The sequence below is a fragment of the Xiphophorus couchianus genome, chromosome 20 (genome assembly GCF_001444195.1).
Source record: "Xiphophorus couchianus chromosome 20, X_couchianus-1.0, whole genome shotgun sequence".
Taxonomy (NCBI): domain Eukaryota; kingdom Metazoa; phylum Chordata; class Actinopteri; order Cyprinodontiformes; family Poeciliidae; genus Xiphophorus; species Xiphophorus couchianus.
Window position 1 is genome coordinate 12,925,189 of NC_040247.1, and position 23,206 is coordinate 12,948,394.

Consider the following 23,206-nt stretch of genomic DNA (forward strand, 5'->3'; position numbering starts at 1 on the left):
TATTATAGATAGTAGCTAGAAAAAAATCTGAGTTGAAATATTTTTTTAAAAACTTAAATTGTGTTGAATATAGTCCAATGAGCTTTCATAGACCAACTCTAATCCTTAAAATAAACTTAGTTTAATTACTTACCACCTTCTTTTTTTAATGTTTTATATTAAAATTTTAAGATCAACCAGTCCTGGAGATGACAATAACTTGTTATTTTCAGCCCGTATTTGTCTAAAAATGTTAACTAAATGCAAAGAAAGGTGAATTTCCTGTTGCTTTTCCAAGTTAAACATCTCTGTTCCTCCTTTTCTTGAGTTCGTCTCGGCTATTCATGGACGCACAGATGGCACCATCCTACAGGCCCATTATGCTCACAGATGAATCTACTTAATTGGCCTGGTTTCTGGCTGTGGGGCTGCAGAGTGGACCGGACCTGCAGGAGGAAAACAGCCTCCTAGAAAAGCTGCCTTTTCTCGCCCTTCCGGGTCTGACCTGAGCCTCGCAGCTCCACCATCGGCTCTGACAGGCTGCCTCTCCCAACTCCACCACACCACGATCCGGACTCCAGTGAAAAGCCTCCCGACTCAAGCCTCCATCCGCCATTTTCAGCAGATGGAAAGCAGGTAGAGCATTAAAACCCCAAGCCTCAGGTCCCAGACAAACGCAGGTAAGTGCGGCTCCGAGTATCCTACACCCCGCTCCCCAAAAACCACCTTACGGGAGGGAACATGGGGGCAGAAAAAGCCTCAGCGAACCACCTTACTCCGGAGCAGCAGCAGCAGGATCGGGGGGGGGGGAGAGAGAATAGGGGAGAGGACGGCTTGCATACAGCCAGGGGTAACAATAAACTACATCCTTCAGCCGCTGCTGCTCTGGACCTTTTAAATAACCTCTTTTATTCAACTTTTATGTAGAGAAACGCTGTGAAAATCCGCTTTGCGCACTCCGCTGTACGCGCAGAGGCGGTGCAAAAAAAAAAAAAGGTTTGTTGATTGAACTTCAGCTACGGAGGGAGGTTTAAAGATGTCCGATCGCAACTTCAGTAAAATAAATAAATAAATGAATGAATTAATTAACGTGAATGGGCTGGCCAATAAAAAGTTGATGCATTTTATTAGCAGGAATCAGCTAAAAAACAAAACAAGGCGAAGCTGATCCAGTCAGATGGAGACAAAGAGAATAATGTTCGTCTCTGCTGTCATTTTCCTGCTGGTTTCCATGGTGGATTTCCTGATGTTTATGTCAGGTCAGACTGGTTAGGGTGTCTGCGCTGGGACCGTGTGGGATGGATTCATATTTAATGAAGGTGATGAGCGTGAGAGCCCAGCCCACCTCTTATTGTTGTCCTCAACAATCAGCTTTCCTCCCAGTTTGGAGGAAGAAAACATATTTATGTTCCTGGATGGAGATCTAAGACGAGGGAGCAAGAATTAAGAAAATGGGGAGGAAATTTGAATCATTCTTACAAAAAAAACACTTTTAAAATTATTTTTTTGTAACATTTTGTGACATTCTTCATCTACTTTGAATTTTTCTTATTTTTTCTTGTTATTTGGATTTTATGTGACAGAGCAACAGGAAGCACTGCATAATTGTCACCGTGAATGATTTTTATTACTTACTCAGATGCAACTAATTAAAACCTCCTGTATGTAATTTAATAAATCCGGCTGTTCTGTGAAAGTCTGAGGTTTGTTGGAGAACCTTTGTGAACAAACGGCATCATGAAAACAAACAGTAAAAATTGTGAACAAGTTTAAAGCAGATTTGAGTTAAGTTTGTTTGTGTATCACATTTCAGCAATAAAGCAGCTCAAAGTGCTTTACACCATAAAAACATCATACTGTACAGTCAATAATTATGAAACAATCAACAAACATTACATTTTGTCAAATGGGATCATCAAAATCCTCAATAAAATCCACATCAAATGTATTGATCACTTTGCATAGTTACTAGAAACCAAAGGTAACTCTAAACAGATGGCGTTTAAACTTAATTAAATTCAAAAGTACTTTATTGATCCCAAAGGGAAATTAAAGTTGTTGTAGCTCATTTAATTAAAACTTTATTGTAGCAGCTGATGGATGTAGGTAGTAAAAATCTCCTGTAGCAGTCTGTATTACAGCCAATTAGAAGAAGCCTCTGATTCTGTTTTTCTAGTTTCATGGAGCGGATGGTCATGATTGTCCAGAATCATTTGATTTTATGTGAAAATCTTCCTTTGAACCATCATCTCCAGTGGATCTGGTCGTCTCCACAACAGAACCAGAACAGAACCAGCCTTCTTTATGGTTGTTGAGCCTTTTTAGGACCCTGGTTCTGATTCTTGATTTAAAGGAACTCAGTGTTTCGGCTGTTTTGCAGTTTTCTGTAAGTTTGTTTCAGGTTTGTGGTGCATAGAAGCTGAATGGTGCTTCTCCATGTTTGGTTCTGGTTCTGGCCTCCAGAACCAGAACTGTGACTTTTCTGGAAGGTTGACACAACAACAGCAGACCTTTAATGTATCGTGGTACATTCAGTACTTTCAGTATCTGTTCAGCGATTTATAAACCAACAGCAGTATTTTAAAGTATATTCTCTGAGCTACAGGGAGCCAGAGTAGAGAGAAGCACTTGGATGAGTTTCACTTCTTGAATATCTTTTTATTTTTTATTTTATTTTATGATGTTTCAGAAAACAAGTGCTTGAGGTGTTTCCTTAAAATGCAGCCCATTTAATTCAAATGTTATGAATAGGACTGGACAATATGGCTGAAAAACAATCTAATCATTTCATATAATTATTGATTAGTTTTTGTTTTAAATATCTGAAATACTGACAAACTGGTGGCGTGACATTTCCTGTTTGATCAACAGTTTAAATTCAAAGTCTTTTTTTTCCCAGCAGTTCTGAGTCACAGTGGTGAAACATTAAACTGCTGCTGTGCCAGTTACTCAGCAGGTTGTTGCTAGGTAACCAAAGAGTGAGTGAGTAAGTTGAAGCCACCAATCTTACTTATCTTACCTTGAAAAGCTAAAGCCTTTCCTCTGCCTACATCTCCCAAAATGCTGTGCGGTTCTGGATTTCAGATCAGCATATGGTCTATATATTGAATATTCAATATTTTATCAGATATATTATCTATTGACATTGAACATTTGTTTATCAGAGTATATACTGTTATTGTGTGGAAGTCAGCAGAAAAAGACACAATTGATTTATTGTCTTGCCTTTGTTGTGAAATAACATATTAAAAAAGTTTAAAAAGCCATGACATCTTTCTAGGCTTTCCTAAAATGCTTAAATTTAGGAACAACTTACTCAATGCTGAGAAAAAGGTAATGTTTCTTTTTATGCGGCGGGCATAAATATTGAGTTTTAGATGTAAATGATCAAAACTAGTGGAATTTTGTTCCTGATGTTAAACATGATCTTTACAAAATAAAGTGAAAGTCTGATAAATGTGGCATCAAACTTCAAGTTTGTTAGAAAAACGATGAATTCACCCATTTTTCATATTTCTTGTTGCAGCTGATGTGACGACGAAACATTTTAAAAACTGAAGTTTTTCTGATAACTTGAGTAACTTTCAGTGCGTTGTTTTTTTTCTTTCCTCCACTGTTTGCGTCACTTAGTGTGGATCATGGCTTTTTCCGGAGAGTCAGTGGAGAGTCTGGAGGAAATTCCTGCTCAGGTGTGGAGCGGCTTGCCAGAGTATCTGAATCTGGGACCGTCGGCTGTAAATCCGAGTCGCATCGGTGAGTTTTTCTGCTCTCGCATGTTTTTATAGCTAAGATCAGCAATTCTATAGCTGCTATTTGATGGCTGCATTACAGTACAAGTTGTTATTGTAAATGTTAAATACGTCAAAAATAATCAAATGAGAAACAGATTTTGTCAAAATTTACCAGAATTTTTCATAAATATGGCAACTTTGTATTTTAAATTTGAATAAGAAGTTTATGTTTGGAATTTATTTACATTTATTTATATTATTTATTTAAATCCTTCATAATAACAAATAAAAAAAAAACATCTGCATTGGCATTACAGCAATAAAATCTTTCTCATCCTAATGTTTTGTCCCTCCACAGATTCTGTCAGGCTCAAGTCTGGTCACTCCAAACTGTAAACGTTACTGCCAGCCAAAATAAACACAGTGGTTAAATTAAATGATCATGGTAATCCAGTAACAGTTTTGAGCTTAACTTTTATATCTAGTAAATATAAAGTTAGTGCAAGGATCTGCATGCTTTTATTATCCCAGAACCCATTTTTGCTCCCTCTCCTACCAAATAAAAGTGGCCAGAGTCGAAACACCTACTTAGAAGTTTTATTTTAGAAATAAAAGGCCAATAAATGGAACTGAATTGTAATCTTTTACGTTCCTCTCTTAGTTCCATTTGGTAGAAGTGCAGCAAAAGAGTTGGAAAAGCACAGGTTGCAGACGGATACAAAAAAGGAGAAAAAGTAGTATATACCTTGCTAGCTCATTGCTTATTGAATGAATGTAATGGAAAATATAAAACCTGCAGGTTTTAGGAGCTTTTATGTTTTTTCTCTCTTGAAAAGGGTAAAAAGTAAATATTATTCTTTGAACAAAGAATAAATTGTTTGTTAATTGAGTTTACACATCTATAAACTGAAATGTAGCAAAAACCCAAAACATTAATTTGTCCTAACTTGATAGATAAACATGCATTAACTCCTAAATCATCTTTCGTGGTAAGTCAGTAAAACTCTATGTGGCACATTTCAATATAAAAATTACAACAAACAAATTTAAGCAAAAGCCGATTTAAAAAGATTAGTCTAGTTTGGTGCAACTAAACTGTGTTTACTAAGTTAAAAATAAAAAATAAAAACAGAAATTAGATTACAGAATAGCAGATAAATCAAAATGAATTAGTGCTGTAAAGATGTTATTATTAGTAATAATCTATTTTTGTATTTTTAGGTGTTTGGGCCACCAAAGTGATCCCAAAGGGGAAACGGTTTGGTCCATTTATTGGAGAGAAGAAGAAGAGGTCACAGGTCACCAGTAATGTTTACATGTGGGAGGTGTGTAGCACAATAATTTATTTTCACATGGAAAACAAAACAGTCTGAAAACCTTCACTGAGTCACAGTCTGGGAAACAATAAATAAAGCGACACTTTTTCATATATATTAAGGAATTATTGACTTAAAACAATCCTCTGTATCTTTCTGAAAGGTTATCTTTAAGTTAGTTTTATTTTATTTCAACTCTTCTAAGATATTCGTCCTAAAAACTAGACCAAACACTTTGTGTTTTTGCAGTGTACTTGTGGTTAATGTCATAAATAATATCTCAGCTTCCAGTTTTCAAGCGTTTTTCCCTAAACGTTGCGTCACGCAGCCTGGCGGCTCATGTTCTGACCCGGTCGTCTCGATGGTGCGCTGCAGGTCTATTTCCCGGCTCGGGGATGGATGTGCATCGATGCCACAGACCCGCTGAAGGGGAACTGGCTCCGGTACGTGAACTGGGCTCGTTCCAGTGAGGAGCAGAATCTGTTTCCACTGGAGATCAACAGAGCCATTTACTACAAAGTTTTGAGGGTAAGTTAAATACCGACCTCTGGACATGTGACCCGCTACGCTGTAGATTGATGAACTGGTTGGTCTGGGTTGGTTTTTGGAAAGCAGACATCTTGTTAAATGAAGTCATAGTTTAGTTTGTACTGAATTAACACACTAAAATACAACTTAAACCACAACTTATTTACATAGCTACACTGTCTAAATCTTCCCGTTGCTTTTTAGGATTACCAAAACAATTTTTATTTATTAAATACAAGCATAATGAGAGAGATATTTTTTCCTTTTTTTCAATCCCACAAGTTTACATACACTAAGTTTTAAATACAGGTGACCCATAATGCTTCCTTGAAGAGGGTAGGATAGGTCTATGGGCTGTATAAACTGTGTTTATTATGTTTTAAGATCAAAATAATTCTTAGATAATGAGATAATGCGGCTCAGTTCCGCCTGCTTGGAGCTCATTTCAGAATAAGCTGTCCATTTAAAACCAAATAAGATGCTGCTGACCACAACCCCCATCTCAATGCGCAATCACACAATCGTACATCTTTGAAAAGCAGAAGTGGAGCCTCCTGCATAACCATCAAGAATGTAGCAAGGATTCATCTTTACTGAATGCTTTTTTTCAGCAGCAATAAAGCTTGTGTGCTGTAAAACAGAATAATCCTGGTCACATTTGACCTGGAGAACAATAATTATAAGCAAAAATTGGACTGTTTAGTTTAGCACTTTTGATACTCTGTAGATGAGTCAAATTTTCTGGTCTCAGCTGGTTGAAAAATATTAGCTGCTCCTGTAACTTCCTATGGCTCAATTTTAGATGCCACCACTGATATCCTCTGATGCCTGTTCTTCTATCATTTCCTCTTTTTTTTCTGTTAGTGATTGTAAATCCTCAGTCACTGATAGTCTCAGGTAAAAACTTTCATGCTTCACATGTGAAGCAGGTGGAGTCAGTACCACATGTGACGAGTTCACATGTCAAAAGCTTTGTCTAATTTAGTTGGTAAAGCTGCTGATTTTGTTTCAGTTGAAGCTGTGATATGAAAAATTACCTCCACATTTTGGTCCTATTTTCTTTCACAGCTTTATCTTGTCAGCTGCTAACGACACAGTAAAGCTTCATCACCCTGATGGATCCTCCCAGATTTTAGAGGCCATCATTCACACTTCGGCTTTAGAAAATGGATCAGACATTGATGATGCAACAGAGACCAGAAGAAATTGACTCTAAACAATAAATTCAAACCCTTGTCAGAAATATTATAAACTAATCTGAGTACTGTTTTAAATTTAATTTCAGTGAAATTTATATTTTTAGAATTTTTACGTAAAGACAATTTTAAAGATATTATTTTCCTTCCCATGTTAGGGTTAAGAAAAAAAGTGTCAAATTAATTCTCATAAAATTAAACCTCGATGTTGTGCTTCAGCTCCAAGCAGCATAAATGTTAATTAGGTTGTAAAGTAGTTAAGATTTTTACAAGATGCATCACCTATGAGGCTGATTGTTTTTTTTTTTTTTTACTCAAGTAAAGGCAAAAAATATCCATCCAAGAAATTACTCAAGAGTAAAAAGGTATTTGGTAAATAGGATACTCAAGGACTGAACAAATCGTAATTTAATATTTAAAAATCAATCAGATCAAAATATAAAGTTATGTGGATATTGTGGGATTTTAAAGGACCAAAATGAAAACATGACATAATAACAAAATAACAAAATCAGATGAACTTTTTTATTTTCCAAATCAAATTCTTTCAATATGAAACTAATGAACGTCTAACTACCAGAGATGGGTTGTCACTAGTTACATTTACTTAATTACATTTTCTTGAATAACTTTTTTTTTAATTTACTTATAGGAGTATTTTACTACGCTGTACTTTTTGCTTTTACTTGAGTAATTTTATTATGAAGTATTGCTACTGTTACTTGAGTAAAATTTCTGGACTCTCTACCCACTGAATGAAAAACAAACATGTTTTAACCAAAAATTCACCAGCCACAGACACATGCCGGCAGTTTTTATTAAAGCTTCATAAGAAACAGATTGGGAGAAACATTATTTTTGCCTGATTTTGCTAATTCAGGCAAAAATACTAATTAACTAATGTTTAGTTAATTAGTATTATTTTTTTGTTACTAATATGAATTACTTCAATTTTATTCCTTAAAAATACCAAAATTTCCACTTAATTTTATAATTTTGTCCACCTGATAATATAATTGTTAATGATTGATAATTTGATCAGTTACTCGGTACTTGAGTAGACCTTTTACCAAATACATTTTACTCTTGAGTAATTTCTTTTTACTTTACTTTAATAAAAAAATATATTTAAGTAGTTCTACTTTAAAGTACAACTTTTGGGTACTCTGCCCACCAACTCTGGTACATAAGTAGTGTTTCCAACAAACACGTTTTACTTTTACTTGAGTAAAATCTATGCGGAAGTCCTGCTACTCCTGCTTGAGTGTATAATTTTTGGGTGGTGTGCCCAGCTCTGTTAATAACCCTGCTCCACCAGCGTTATAAGACAGATTAGATGCACAGTAGTCCAAATACCCGAGCGCTGCCTCCCAGCAAGCCGCCCTCTGATTGGCTGCCGGGCTCATCTCACATCGTTGCAGCCTATCCGGCCAGGAGAAGAGCTGCTGGTGTGGTACACAGTGGAAGACAACCCCGAGATAACAGCTGCGCTGGAAGAAGAAAGAGCCAGCAGAAGGAGCTCACCCAGGTCGAAACGAGGTGAGGCCTTAACACCGACCCACGCTGAAAGCATGAGTTCACTCTGCGTGTTGCTTCCTCCGCGACTCGGTCCAAGTTGTAACTGACGAGCTAGCTGGCTATTACTAAAAGGAAGCTAACGTGCGAGATGTATGGGGCTTTTCTCTACTTTCACACCTCACCTAAAACTCGTTAATGCTGCTTAATTTGGCTGTAATACCCCAGCAGAGTGGGTTGGATTGTGGTATCTAGGTGTTTAGGGAGTTTCCGAGCTGGTTTTTCTTCCCCTGGACCCAACGTTGTTGAGGATGTGACCTTCCTTGAGTTCATCCATCGCCCGAGCCTCTCTACTTGATGATGGCCTAGCAAGTTAGCTAACGAGCCAGCTTCCTTATCCCGACCGTAGCCTCGTTTGGGCTCAAGTATTTGGTTGCAGCCTTAAAATACAGAGGCTGTGCGGCGTGTTCGGGTCGGCTCTGACCGTGGTTGCGGTGGATAAACACAGATTCATCGAGTTGTTGCAGTTTAATATGCGTTGAAAGCTAGCATGAGGCTAAAAACGGCTAGTCTGGACGCACGGAGATCTCGGTGCGGAGGAGCAGATGGGATACAGGGTGGATGAAGCCACTGATAATTCAGTCAAAATCTACGAAATTCATCTCTAATATTTTCATTTAGTTGCTGTTAAAGCAGTGGATTCAAATCGGTCCACTCAAACAAAGCGCCACAAATGTATGTTTCTTTTGACATCTGCTTCACAACAGTTTTAAATAATTTATTTAAGAAACTCAATCATGGCTAATGAAAACACACGGGTTATGTTGTTAACTCCTCTCCCAGATTAGTGTCAACACATCCAACATGGCTGTCATGTGCTCCTACGTTCACAAGTATGAACTTTGAACATGCATTTCCATAAAGTAAAGCAGTGAGTTAACTCGGAGAAGAAAGCTAGAGCTGTCAAGCTTTACTTATAACATGTTCTATATCATTAGATTATTCCAGTCACATTAGCCCTGCAGCTAACAGGAGCCTTGACTCTGTTGTAATGAGATATATGGCAAGACAAATCCTGCTTTATCTCCTATGAAAAGGAAACATTGAGACTGAAAGTTAAGTGATCTAATCTCTTCTTTTCAGACTCCTTTATTTTGTTATCATTTTATTCCTGACGCATTCAAGGCCATGCTTATCAAAGAAGCGTTAAGATGATAGTTTGTAAAAGTGAGTGTTAATCTTATCTGTGATGATGTTAAATTGTGATTTTTTTTTCTCTCTCCTCCCACTTGTGTTCAGTTCTTTGAATTTTGTTGACTGAAATTGAGAAGTATGCAATCGGGGGGGGGGAAAATAAATCTAGAATGCAGCCGAAAGTCGCTTAAGAATGACAGCCGTGCGTTTGGAACACCGAGTTCAATAAAAGTAGCAATAGTAAAAGTCTCCAGCCTGAATTTGGCTTCAAAATGTGAGGATTTCAATGACATAGTGAAGAGGAGGAAATCTGGGGAAATGTCTGGTAGAGGCAGCTTGGAGACCAAACAAACCGGCAACCCTATGGAGATTTTTAAAAGCTCTATGGTGAGCGCAGTTGAATGAGCACTTTTAAAAAATATTAAAATTCTTTAAGGATTTAGATGTAATCTTTACACCAGTTTTCACCAGTATTGTCAACCATATTTGCACCAGAATGTTTAAACTTTGCCACCAAAATGGCTTACACTGGTCATACAGTCTTTCTTTTTTCTTTCCATAATTTATTGATGTGTTTAAGTACTCTGCAGTGATGTAGCTAAACATTACTCCTAGGAAACCAAATTTCATGCTATCCAAGCTCAAGTCCATCTGCTGTTAATTTTCCCTCAACATGTTGTGTGACCATGGGAAGTCACTTCTAGTTAATGCTTTACACAAAGGATAAAAGGAATGCTAAAATATCCACAGATAATCAGACACCAGCTGCATTTGGTTCAAACACAGAGAAAAAAACAATGTGTCACAGCTGAAGCTAAGAGGTTTTGCTAAGTAAGTTTGACATATTGTGGTCCACACACATTGGCAGGTTTTATTTTATTTTTTTGCCAGAAGAGGACATTTTCTTTTTTAGCTTTACCTTAGTGAAAAACATCTTTGTTCCGCCTTACTGTTAAGCAGCCAAACATAAGTTTGACATAAATTCACTAAAAAAGTTGAATCAAAACAGAACATCATCCTATAAATAATGATTTTTCTCAGTGCAGTTCAAGATACCTGGTATTCACTTCCTGTTTGTGTGTTAGGTGTGGCTACAAGGATTTTAAAAATTGTTTATCTAGTTGAACAAGATGATCGTTTCCCATGTTTGCTTCTGATATTTCTACGTTTCGTAGCTCTAAAGTAGAATAATTATCCTTTGAGTTTACGGACCAGGACTTGTTTTTGATGCTTCTGTCTTACAGGGTTGTGTTTCTGTAAAGCCCCTGCAGGCAAAACACTCTGTGAAGTGAACTACTGTGATGTCATACATTTTTCCACCAATGTACTGCTTTGCATATTTAAACGGAAAGGAACATTTATTTTTGATGATTATTAATTGCCATATCAGTAATTATTATTTATACTTTTACAGAAATGTTTGGTTTTTTAAGTTGACATTCATGACTCTATATAGTACAGATCTAATGCAGGTCTAATAATACACATAAGGAGGTAAAAAACATAATTATATAAATTTAGGCCTTAGACCTCAACCTGTTTAGCTGCAAGTTCGACAAAACAACTATTAAATAATTATGTTATGCTTTTAAAACAAAATTGGTTTAAGATCAAAACAAAACTAAATGCCAGGAGATTTTCATCTTAATGTTGGTCTAAGGTTGCAGAAAAGTGTTTTCTCTCGACATATGCTGTCATCACACACCTTTTGGCAAATAGTTGCTGCTGCTCACTCTGTTCTTAAGTGTGATTAAACAATTGCAGAAGAAGGAGATGATGAAAGGAGCCTTCATTAAAGGAGCCCAAATGAAACCTCAAACTGAGAAACAGGATGTTGGGAGTGGGGGCAGACAGTTTGCTCTGGGATCGCCTTGTTTCTGGAAAAACAACTTTTTTAGAAGTTTTCAGCATGAGCTCAAATTAAAGATGCACTCTCTTTAATTGAGGCTAAATATTGCACCGTTTAAGATGAGACATCTGGTTTCCTTTAGCATTTTATGACAAATCACAAATTTAAGCCGGAGTTTAGCTGCGCAATTTAAAAATGTGTGGAGTAGCACTCTGAAAAAGCGTTTAGACAGAATAATTTCCAGTGTCTCCAGTACGTTGAATTCAGATTGTTTGTTTAAAACGGAGCTCATCTTCAGTTGTAGCACCACTGCATTGCACGAGCATCTTAAACACAAACACTGCATAGCTGCAGGCCGTGTTTGGACCGGTACTCACAGGGACCGCCATGGTGCGCTGCGTCATTTCTCACCATTAACACACACTGAACCTTTACTGAAACGTCTGAGACACAACAGATAACAAACTCCAGTCATGGTTGGTTTCATAAGCGTAAAAACATCTAATGGAGATGAGAAAGATAAAATGTTGTGGAGTGGTGTTGAAATGAAAAAAAAACAGACAGTAATTGTTATGTAAATACCAATACAGTCCATAAGTGGACAGCTCTGAAGTTTTAAATCAACTTGGCATTTTATGAAAGGGATGTTTCACAACCTTTAAGGAATCTGGTATTTTTATTAAAATAAATAAAGTATCTCTCAGCTGTAGTTTAAAATCTAATAAATGGAAAGTCTTCAAACTAAATGTATGTTCTTAAAAACACAGTTTTGATTTGTGAAATCTCTTATTTTAGGGGAAAAAACAACAACTGTTGTTTAATATAGAATAATCCTGTTCACATCCATTATTTTTAACTTTTTTAAAACATTTTTTGTTTAGTTAAGATTTGTTAATTAGGCTTGACCAAAGGAGGAAAGAACTTCTAAAAAGCAATGATTTAACTTAATTTAACATGGGAATATATATGACATCAGAGAGTACATCTGTAGGATATATTTAATTACAGTGGACATCATAATATCAGACTGTTTATTTCCATCTTGTTGCTGTTTGTATGTGGGGATGGGCTGCTTATGTAGTATTAGTTTTGTGATGCAGGACAAAAGCATAGGTAGGATAATATAACAGTAAATATCGCTTATTGGCCACAACAGCAACATTAATATCAGATATCAGCGATATCAGATATCGATGACAGCGACACTATGTATGGTTAAAGAAAGTATAATCATAATTGAGATCTTCATCACAATTCTCAGCAATAGTGTGTGACACTTAAATATTTTCCTGGAGTCGCATCAGGATGAAATTCACAGACTTGAAAATGAGTGGTAAAATGTTTGCTGGTTCTAAAAACAGAGTTCTTGCACACAAAGCATAGAGGGAATAAAGTGATCACTGACTCATTGATTTTAATTAGGACAAATATAGACATTACAATCTATAATCAAAGTAATCACAAGACTGTAAATCCTGTAAATCCTGTGGTTGGTTTCTGATGTTGTTGACCTGGTGAAGTGAGGAAAAGGTGGAGACAATGTATCTCTGATGCTGTCATCTTAAAATGATTCTTAGATCAAGGTTCTTCATAATGCATTCAGTGATTTAACTATTAATAAAGTGAAGAGCTGATCTGGTCAAACACTAACTTCTGGTGTCATTCTGAAATAGACTGCAGCTTAGAAATGGGGTCGTGCTCACATCGTTATAATAAAAATGATTCATCCTGTGATAATACTGAGAAATGGCAGTGTGATTGGGAGCGTTACTTTTACTATCCGAGCTTGGTTTCCATGACAACGTCAGTAAATGATTCAATCTACATGTCAAAATATGATAAAATGCAGTGAGCGTTCTGCTAAGCAGCACAGTTCTATGTTTGTAAAGTAAAGTTTTATTTTTGGATATGTATTTTGTTTTTCTGAAGTTCTGACTGTGCAGTGGTAAAGTTAAATAAATATACTCTGTACCAAAATAATTTTAAAGTCTATATCACACATCCATAGTTGCAGATTTAAATGTGTTCATAGAGGTTCATTGACATTTCATGCTATTATTGTGCTTGCAGTGAAACTTGAGCTTTTTGGTTATTATAATTTATTGGTAAATAAAAAATTTCCCTGTAAAACTATTTTCTTTAGTACATCTGTCAACATAATTGAAGCCTTTTCCTTGTAAAACTTTGTTGTGAATATGACTAATACGGAGTGGCGTGTGTGTTTCAGCTAGAAGAAGGTTGGTGGAGAAAGCCAGACAGGCTGGTTTGGGCGGATTCAAGAAAACAAGTGGAGCCAAAACTACTGTCAGGGAAATGTGGGAAGGGGAAGAAGGTGAGTATTTATTCATTAATTAAACAAATGTTTGGTAATTAAAGGTCTACTTTGGCTCATTAATTCAAAATTTGTTTACTAAGGGAGCACAATTTTCATTTATTTTACTTAGGTGATAAGGAGGAGGGTGAGAGACCATCAGGGACCTCTCAGGAACTCCATGAAGCCCGTCCTTTAGGAAGCACCAACCACAAGCATTTGCAGGACACGTCCGCATCAGGGGTGGACAGGGGAAACTATGAGGAAGATGAAGAAGAAGAGGAGGACGAGGAAGAAGAGAATGGCGATGACGGTTGTGAAATGCAGCACCAAACCTCAAAGCAATTATCCGAGCAGTCGAGCTCGTTGCTATCTGGCAGTGGAGAAAGCCATAAGGATCCACAGGAGAACCTCCTGCTAGCTCAGCGGGGTGGAGACCCTGAGCAGGATCCCGACGGGGAGCTGGAGGAAGACCTCCAAGGAGAATCCTATCCCTGCGACCACTGTGAGCGCCACTTCTCCTCCAGACAGGGTCTGGAGCGCCATATACACGTTCATGGCATCAGCAACCAACAAGCACAAGTCTTTAAGTGCCGATACTGCAATAAACCTTTCAGCTCACAAGTTGGGCGCCGGCGGCATGAAAGACGGCATGAAAACGGATCCAAGAAGATGCCCGGCTCCCTGGCTGGAGTTGGCGGCCTCCTCAGTCCTGCAGGGCAGACTGATTCAAGTCCTGACTGCACCAGTCCAACCAGTCAGCTCATAGCCATAGGGACCCAGTTTGACATGCAGAGGAAAGAGTTGGGACCCCACACCGATCGTCCGTCGATGTTTGATGAGAACGGGGAGTCAAAGGAGCTTCATCCCTGCAAGTACTGCAACAAAGCTTTCGGCACACACACCAACATGCGCAGGCACCAACGCAGAATACATGAGCGCCACCTGTTGCCGAAGGGAGTTCGTAGGAAAGGCATGCTGCTGCAGGAGGCGTCAGCGCAGCAGCCGGGCGAGTCCCCGAGTGCCAGCCCTCCTCTAGTCTACATGCCCAGTGCCGACACGGAGGACGAGGCAGACAAAGACGATTACGCCATCGACATATCCAAAAACATCTCGGAGAACCTCAGCTTCTACATTGATGGCAAGATTGTGTCAACGAGCACGGCAAGCAGCTGTGAGGTGATAGAAGTGGACACGAGGTCGGCGGCTTTGTTTGGCCTGGACACGGTCATCATCAGCCCAAATCAGATTAGTCAAGCACTGAAGGTGGAGGCGAGAACGAACGCCACAAAGCCCATCACCAGTAATGAGCAGCCTGCAGCAAAAAGAAGAACATCAACTCCTCCCCTCGTCACCAGCCTGAAAGTTGAGACGGAAACTGCCCCTTCGCCTTCATCCTCCACGTCGTCCTCATCCAACCTGTTGGTAGGAGGACTTTTCCAGCAGGATTCATCAGCACTTCAGAGGGAGAAAACCATTTATCTCTCCCCTAAACTCAAACAGCTCCTTCAGACGCAAGACTTCCAAAAATCAACAATAGCCCTCATTACCGAGAGCCACAGACTGGCCACACTTCCAGGCGCTTCAGGAAAGTACAAAAGGAGGACCGGTTCTCCGCCTTCATCCCCACAGCTCAGTCCGACTGTCAAAACTGAAAGCTGTAAAGCAGAAGCAGCGAGCGGAAACGCCCTCAAGGTGCCAAAGCTGGAAAGCCATAGTGTGCCGCCTCCTGAAAGCCTCCTAGATGAAGAAGATGAGGATTCTCCAAGCTCCTCCGGAAGCCACGCCTCCTCCAGCGGCGGGGGGAGTTCCTGCAACCAGCAGCCCTTGGATCTGTCCAGCTCTGTCTGCAAGCGAAGCGACGGCCCAAACCAGGCGACTGGAGACTCGGCTCTGGATTTAAGTGTAAACCGGAAAGTCACCACAGAATCCGATTTAAAAGGCGGGCCAGCGCCACAGCCGCTGGTAAAGAAGAAAAAGCCAAACACGAGCATGTTGGAAAAGGTGCTAATGAACGAGTACGTTGGTCTAACGTTGCCAGGAGAGGAGGGGCCTTCAACCCTGACAACCCTAAGTTGTTTTCGTACTCAGTCGCCAAATGTTGCTTCGGATTCTGCTCACCCGTCTCCACCCTCCCTGACTCCAGTCACTATAAACCCCTCCTCGCCCAGCTCTTCTAGCGTAACGTCTCCGACGCCACCTCCTCCCATTCTGCCCACTATACCGTCTCCTCCGACTCTCCCCGGCTCGCCGCAGCCTTCGGATTCGCCCCTCCCGGTCCTCTCGCCAAAAATGTCTCCAAAAGCTGATGAACCCAAGCATCTGTCAGATTCTATTGAAAACTTCTCATCGGAGGAAAACAAGGATGAAGAGGAGAGTTACATTTCTGAGCCACAAGATTACCCAAGCACTCCACTCCAAAGTCCCCCCAATCAGTCGGTAGCATCAAGTCCACCTGGACCTAAAACAGAAGATCTGGCTAAAAATGTTGATGTTTCTTTTTCTGCAGTATGTAACAGTCTAACAAACGGCAGCTTAACCCAGGTTGAAGAAACAGAAATATCTTTGAAAGCCAATTTTGCTGCTCTTTCCCCTCAACCAGAATTGCCATCATCTTCCAAATCTCCTCCTGTTGCATCAAACAGGTCGTCTCCATCAGCTGCTTTGCAATCTCCCCCACAGATAAAAGTGAAAGAAGAGCCTCTTCACTGTGAAGACGACTTGTCTGCTGTAAACCACTCACCTCACGACTCCTCGCTTCCACCTGCTGCTCTCGATAAACTGTCCACTGAAATCCGGGAGGCAGAGGAAGCGGACTCCACATACTGCAAGACCTTCGTGTGCAATGTGTGCGAGGAGCCGTTCGACTCCATCAAAGAGCTCAGCAGCCACATCACAGATCACGCTGCTGACTGGCCCTTCAAATGCGAATTTTGCGTCCAGCTGTTTGGTGACGAAGCGGCCGTTCTGGCCCACCGCACGGCGCTGCATGGGGTGGGTCGCATCTTCCTGTGCTCCGTCTGTTCCAAAGAGTTTGCCTTTCTCTGTAACCTCCAGCAGCACCAAAAGGACCTTCACCCCAACGAGTCATGCACGCATACTACTGTAGAGAGCGGCAAGCTGAGGCCGCAGAATTACACTGACCCGTCCAGAGCCAAAGAGGAGAGCGCTCCCTCAACACCAGTGCCAGGAACGCCCAATAAAAATGACGTGTCGGCAAAAGAGGAGGCCGATGTGAATGGGAATAACACAGAGGACCCCAACGAGGAGCTGTACACTACAATAAAGATCATGGCTTCCGAGGGAGCGAAGCCTAAAGGTCCCGACGTTCGACTTGGCATCAATCAACACTATCCCAGTTTCAAACCACCACCTTTCCCCTACCACAGCCGCTCTCACACTGGTTCTGTGGCCTCTGCTACAAACTTCACTACCCACAACATACCGCAAACCTTCACCACTGCCATCCGCTGCACCAAATGCGGCAACAGCTTTGACAACATGCCCGAGCTGCACAAGCACATACTGGTGTGTGCCAACGCCAGCGACAAGAAGCGTTATACTCCCAAGAAAAACCCGATTCCCCTAAAGCAAATTGTGAAGAGCCCCAATGGCATGGTGTTGCCCACCACAACAGCTGAGGCTGCACCGGAGGCCGCCGCCGTCGCAGGTCAGAGTGCGTTCCGTCGGATGGGGCATCCAAAGAAACTCAACTTCAATCAGGAAACTGCTAAAACGAAAATGAGCGCCCTGAGTAAGAAAAAGAACCAGCTGGTCCAGAAGGCGATCTCGCAGAAACATAGAACCGTCAGTACTGCAAAGAAGGTGGTGGTCAAATCTGAAGACGTGCCGCTGTCCAACGTCTGCCCCCACTGCAGCCGGGAGTTCACCTACACGGCTAGTCTGCATAAACACATGGTCATCAGCTGCCCCATGAAACCTGCCGTCACTAAAAAGGGCAAGAAAGGGTTGGCAGAGGTGAAAAAAGAGGCTGTTTCTTTAGTGGATAAGAACACAAATAGGAAGAGACTTCCAGAAGACGATGTGCAGACAGAGTCACAAACTAAACCTGCGGGAAAGAGAAGAGCGCGAAGTTTAACTGCAGCAGAGCCTGAATCCACTGAGGTGAGCAAAGGAAAGCCTCCTTCTGCAGTGGGTCGATTAAAAAGGCCTGCCGCGCTCTCTGCACCTATTTCCGCCCGCAAAAAACCCAAAAAGGGCCAAGCTGCGGCTCTACCTCCCCCTCCGCCTCCTCCTGACACTCCCAGTGACACAGCACAACGGCCAACCATGAGAACGCAGCGTACGGGCAAAAAGCCAGCGACTAAGAGATCAGCAGTGGTCAAACCGCCACCAACAGCGCTGCCAGCACAGCTGAAGAAAGAGGAGCGTGTCTCGCTCAGAAAGAGGGACCGAGCCGGGGGTCCGGTCACCAGGAGCTCACAGATGGCCAACGCTGCTCCTCCTGCTGAGGTGAAGACTGAGGAGCAACCGCTGCAAGAGACGAAAGACCCCCAGGTAAACGATGTCACGTTAGTATGTTTATGTAGAGCAGTGGCTTAAATATATCAGCAGAAGTCACCAAGATGTTATATTTGTTCTTTGGGTTCTGGCTATTGGTGTAGTATGTCCTCTAATGAGCAACATACTTTGGCTTCTGTTACTGTGAGCCGTCCGCTGACATATTTAAGCCACTGCCCTACATTTATATTGAAATATTGACTTCTTTTTTTTTCACATAGAGCCTTTACGTAAGTAACCCTTCCTTGTTCGTCTCAGGTGTAGTAGGTTGACTTCACAACAGACACACTCAGGTTCACAGTATTTATTATAACGAGAGAAAATCAAGTTTGTGTTTAAAATCAGTCTATCATCTTCTGCCCCACAATTGCAGACGGCAACAGAAAAAAGGGGGCTAACTGTGATTATGTAGTGGTTTTTAACAAAATGTACATAATTATTCCACATAACTAATTTAATCTTTAACATAAATTACAATGAATATATATTTTTAGTACAGGAAATAAAATCACACACGGAACATTGAAAAACTAACACACAATTGATAACTGAAACTTTATATCAAAAATTAAAACATCCATAACAGAACAAAAAAAGTTTCTGTCCTTATACATTAAATAAAATACAATAAATTACCCTAAACAAACTGCAGAGCAATAGCAGTTAACCTCAACCAGAATTGCCGTCTAAAACACACACCATTAATTAAAACGGATAAAAACATAAACAAAACATGGCAAAATTGTGTACAAAACCCTGAATATAATTAATTTTGTCTAAAATATATGTTAAAATCTAATACTTGTAAAGAAAACGAGGAGCTGATTGTAATAAATACCACAGTTACTGAAGGCAACAGAAAAAGGGGGAGGAGCTGTCAGTTACTGGTTGCTACGGTAACCACCAACTGCCAAGAGCAGAGTAACAGAACTTAAAGTAGGAGAAAATAACTTATTGATTAAACAAAACAAATTTGAAGAATACATACATTTTGACACACTTCACATCTATAATATTGCTAAAATAAAACCCTGTAACACATACAGCTCTGGATAGATTTTTTTCTTAAAGTCCTTTATTATAAGCCTAATGTTACTATTACAGGATTTTTTTTTAGGCAAGCGGGTTAAAATAAATAACATTAACAATAAGCAATATATCAATTATCATTGTTATTATTAGCCTTTATTTCACCAGAAAAATGCCACTGAGATTAAAAATCTCTTTTGCAAGAAAATCCTGGCTAAGACTGGCAGCATTAATCGCTTGATAAATTAAAAATGGGTCGATGATTCTTATTCTGATATGTTTTGAAAGGCAGTTTTATTTACAGAGACTTCATATTCCATTTGATTTATGTTTTGGTTGTAGGATTTTTTTGTTTGTTTTTTTAAACTGACATGTCTTCCAGTTTCAGATTGAATTGTTCTTTACAAAATTAAATTATTGGTATTTGAGAGAACAAACTTGCATTATTGTGCCGTTATTGTGGTATTACTTGAAAATGGTATGTCAAATTACATATTGAAAGATGGAAAACATTGATTGAATGTTTGATCATGCAGCTCTGAGGTGTCATTGCTGTGTTTTTGTTTTTTTTTTTGTTGCAGGAGTTGCCGATGAAGTAAGCCATGACGACCGCGTCGGGTTTCTCTGTGGACTCCAGAATCCACCTATCAGGCAAATCCTCCGGACTCACCAAGGCACTGAGGACCGTGATGGTTTTGATCCATCCAATCCAGCTCTGCCTATCTCAGCTGCCTTTGCTGGACTAAAGGAGGGAACTCTCTGTATCTTCCACTTATCTTATGGACTAAACTGAGCCTTGAATTCTGCCAGCCTTGCAAAAAAAAATGGAAACTGTAGATTATGGTGACATTATATGAACAATTTGTGTCATACTTGACCCAAAACAGTAAGATTAGGGCTTTGTTTTTTGTAAGCTGATCTATTGCAAATGGCAATCATGTGTCAGATAGGGTGAATTCTCTATTTCGTTTATTTTTTCCCCCCCCTCTTTGAATTGTTTAGGTTTTTGATTCTCCTAATGCATGAGCTGAGTAGAGGTAAAACTAGGTTGAACCGGTCCTAACGCATCTCCCTGTGGGCAGTACTTAAGTTTAAACATGATTTGCTAAGTATGTATGTTTTTGTAGCCGCTATATTGTAGAATATATCTCATTGGCTATTTTTTGTTGTGGGGAAATGGCAGCAAACGATGTTGTTCTGCATCAAATGGTCCTCAGGAACACAGTGTAAGCGTGTGGTAGGTATTGTGGTCGTACGTGCAGCCAGACCGCTCTTCCTTCATGTCTACATCTCAAATGTGTCGTGTTTTCCACTTCATCTGACGTTAGCAGGTGATTCCCGACGGGAAAGATGTTGTGATCTCCTTTAAAGTATCCGTCTATCCGTCATTCAAGCAGCCCAATGTTCCTACAGCACTTTAAAACAAACTGCCAAAACTTTAAGCCGGGTCAGCAGGATGTGTGTGTGACGGAGTGTGTTCTGGTTTGCCTAAAACGTCACGCAAAACTAATCTTAAGTGCAAATTCTGCAGAAGAATTTCTGAACTGGTGTCTAAGTTGAAGTATTTAAATGCATAAAAAATGCAAATTTTTATACTTCGTAGCATAAAAGATGCGTTCAGCAAGATGTCTGTAGACATTACGTTGACTGAAGAGCCACACTAATAGCTGGGAGGACAGAATTTTTTATATTTTCCTGGAGTATGTTTGAGTTTGTCTTGTGAATGGAAACATTTGTATTTTTTGGGTTTTCGATGCTCAGCCCCTTTTAGATTATAATCATGCCTACATGTACCACAGATAAAACAAGTAACAAACCCAAGCAGTGCTTAAAAACTTGTAGCATGTTACTGGAAATTATTTGGACATTTAATTAGGAATTAAAGTTAATTTATATTTTCATGAAAATTATGTTTTTCCTCTCAGCATTAACATTATGTATTTAAGGATGAACAAAGACAAAAATCCCAAATGACCTCAAGTAAGACATTGCTGTAATTGAAATTATGAATAAAAAAAGTTTTTCAATTTGTGTGCAGCTTTTGGTTTTAATTAGACTCTGTGATGGATGTTTCTGTCTTTACATTTACTTACTATGTACACTACATCAATTCTCATGATTTATGGACTAATATACATTTTTGTGTGTTTTATTTGTGGTCATAAATCTTGGTTTCTGTTTATGGCTGATTCTTAATCTATATACACTGCTCAAAAAAATAAAGGGAACACTTAAACAACAAAATATAACTCCAAGTAAATCAAACTTCTGTGAAATCAAACTGTCCACTTAGGAAGCAACACTGATTGACAATCAATTTCACCTGCTGTTGTGCAAATGGAATAGACAACAGGTGGAAATTATTGGCTATTAGCAAGACACACTCAATAAAGGAGTGGTTCTGCAGTTGGGACCACAGACCACGTCTCAGTACCTATGCTGTCTGGCTGATGTTTTGGTCAGTTTTGAATGTTAGTGGTGCTTTCACACTCGTGGTAGCATGAGACGGACTCCACAACCCACTCAAGTGGCTCAGGTAGTGCAGCTCATCCAGGATGGCACATCAATGCGAGCTGTGGCAAGAAGGTTTGCTGTGTCTGTCAGCGTAGTGTCCAGAGGCTGGAGGCGCTACCAGGAGACAGGCCAGTACACCAGGAGACGTGGAGGAGGCCAACAACCCAGCAGCAGGACCGCTACCTCCGCCTTTGTGCAAGAAGGAACAGGAGGAGCACTGCCAGAGCCCTGCAAAAATGACCTCCAGCAGGCCACAAATGTGCATATGTCTGCACAAACGGTTAGAAACCGACTCCATGAGGATGGTATGAGGGCCCGACGTCCACAGATGGGGGTTGTGCTCACAGCCCAACACCGTGCAGGACGCTTGGCATTTGCCAGAGAACACCAGGATTGGCAAATTCGCCACTGGCGCCTTGTGTTCTTCACAGATGAAAGCAGGTTCACACTGAGCACATGTGACAGACGTGACAGAGTCTGGAGACGCCGTGGAGAGCGGTCTGCTGCCTGCAACATCCTTCAGCATGACTGGTTTGGCAGTGGGTCAGTAATGGTGTGGGGTGGCATTTCTTTGGAGGGCCGCACAGCCCTCCGTGTGCTCAGCAGACGTAGCCTGACTGCCATTAGGTACCGAGATGAGATCCTCAGACCCCTTGTGAGACCATATGCTGGTGCGGTTGGCCCTGGGTTCCTCCTAATGCAGGACAATGCTAGACCTCATGTGGCTGGAGTGTGTCAGCAGTTCCTGCAAGATGAAGGCATTGAAGCTATGGACTGGCCAGCCCGTTCCCCAGACCTGAATCCGATTGAGCACATCTGGGACATCATGTCTCGCTCCATCCACCAACGTCACGTTGCACCACAGACTGTCCAGGAGTTGGCGGATGTTTTAGTCCAGGTCTGGGAGGAGATCCCTCAGGAGACCATCCGCCACCTCATCAGGAGCATGCCCAGGCGTTGTAGGGAGGTCATACAGGCACGTGGAGGCCACACACAATACTGAGCCTCATTTTGACTTGTTTTAAGGACATTACATTAAAGTTGGGTCAGCGTGTAGTGTTATTTCACTTTAATTTTGTGTGTGGCTCCAAATCCAGGCCTCCATTGGTTAATAAATTTGATTTCCATTGATGATTTTTGTGTGATTTTGTTGTCAGCACATTCAACTTTGTACAGAACAAAGTATTCAATGAGAATATTTCTTTCATTCAGATCTAGGATGTGTTATTTGAGTGTTCCCTTAATGTTTTTGAGCAGTGTAATTATAAAACACTTAAGATTTTTCCCCACAGCTTTTTTTTGATAACTTTAGGCTACAGTAGATAAAAACCCAAAATTGCGCTTTTTAGAAAGTTACAATTTTACATAAGACCAATAAAAAAAAAAGTTGCCATTGAAGAAGCCAGTTGAGTCTAGTGATGAACCCAAGAATATTAAAGGAAAGTTGAGTGGAAGGAAAATATATGGCATATAAGGGGACAAAGGGAAACAACCTTCTGATGGTTTTGAAACAAAGTGCAAAG

General features: G+C 40.3%; 1 protein-coding gene across 2 annotated transcripts; it reads left to right on the forward strand.

Annotated features, from left to right (window-relative positions):
• Positions 1-393: 393 nt before the first annotated feature.
• On the forward strand, positions 394-21,196 carry prdm2b (PR domain containing 2, with ZNF domain b). 2 transcript variants are annotated; one of them, XM_028002771.1, is made up of 7 exons: positions 394-659; positions 3,610-3,732; positions 4,932-5,035; positions 5,402-5,554; positions 8,172-8,289; positions 13,536-13,640; positions 13,753-18,851. In XM_028002771.1, the coding sequence occupies exons 2-7, from the start codon at positions 3,618-3,620 to the stop codon at positions 18,180-18,182; spliced, it is 5,025 nt and encodes a 1,674-aa protein (XP_027858572.1). In that variant the 5' UTR covers positions 394-659; positions 3,610-3,617; the 3' UTR covers positions 18,183-18,851. The 2 variants fall into 2 exon arrangements, with proteins under 2 accessions (XP_027858572.1, XP_027858573.1); XM_028002772.1 differs by lacking the exon at positions 394-659 and adding an exon at positions 19,751-21,196 and having other exon boundaries at positions 3,603-3,732; positions 13,753-18,137.
• The last annotated feature ends 2,010 nt before the right edge of the window (positions 21,197-23,206 follow it).

Bases quoted from the DNA above. Each gene is read 5' to 3' on its own strand.
- prdm2b (XM_028002771.1), top strand. From the start codon at position 3,618: ATGGCTTTTTCCGGAGAGTCAGTGGAGAGTCTGGAGGAAATTCCTGCT. The intron at 5,036-5,401 runs GTGTGTAGCACA...GGTGCGCTGCAG, and splicing joins GTAATGTTTACATGTGGGAG to GTCTATTTCCCGGCTCGGGG. The intron at 8,290-13,535 runs GTGAGGCCTTAA...TGTGTGTTTCAG, and splicing joins CTCACCCAGGTCGAAACGAG to CTAGAAGAAGGTTGGTGGAG.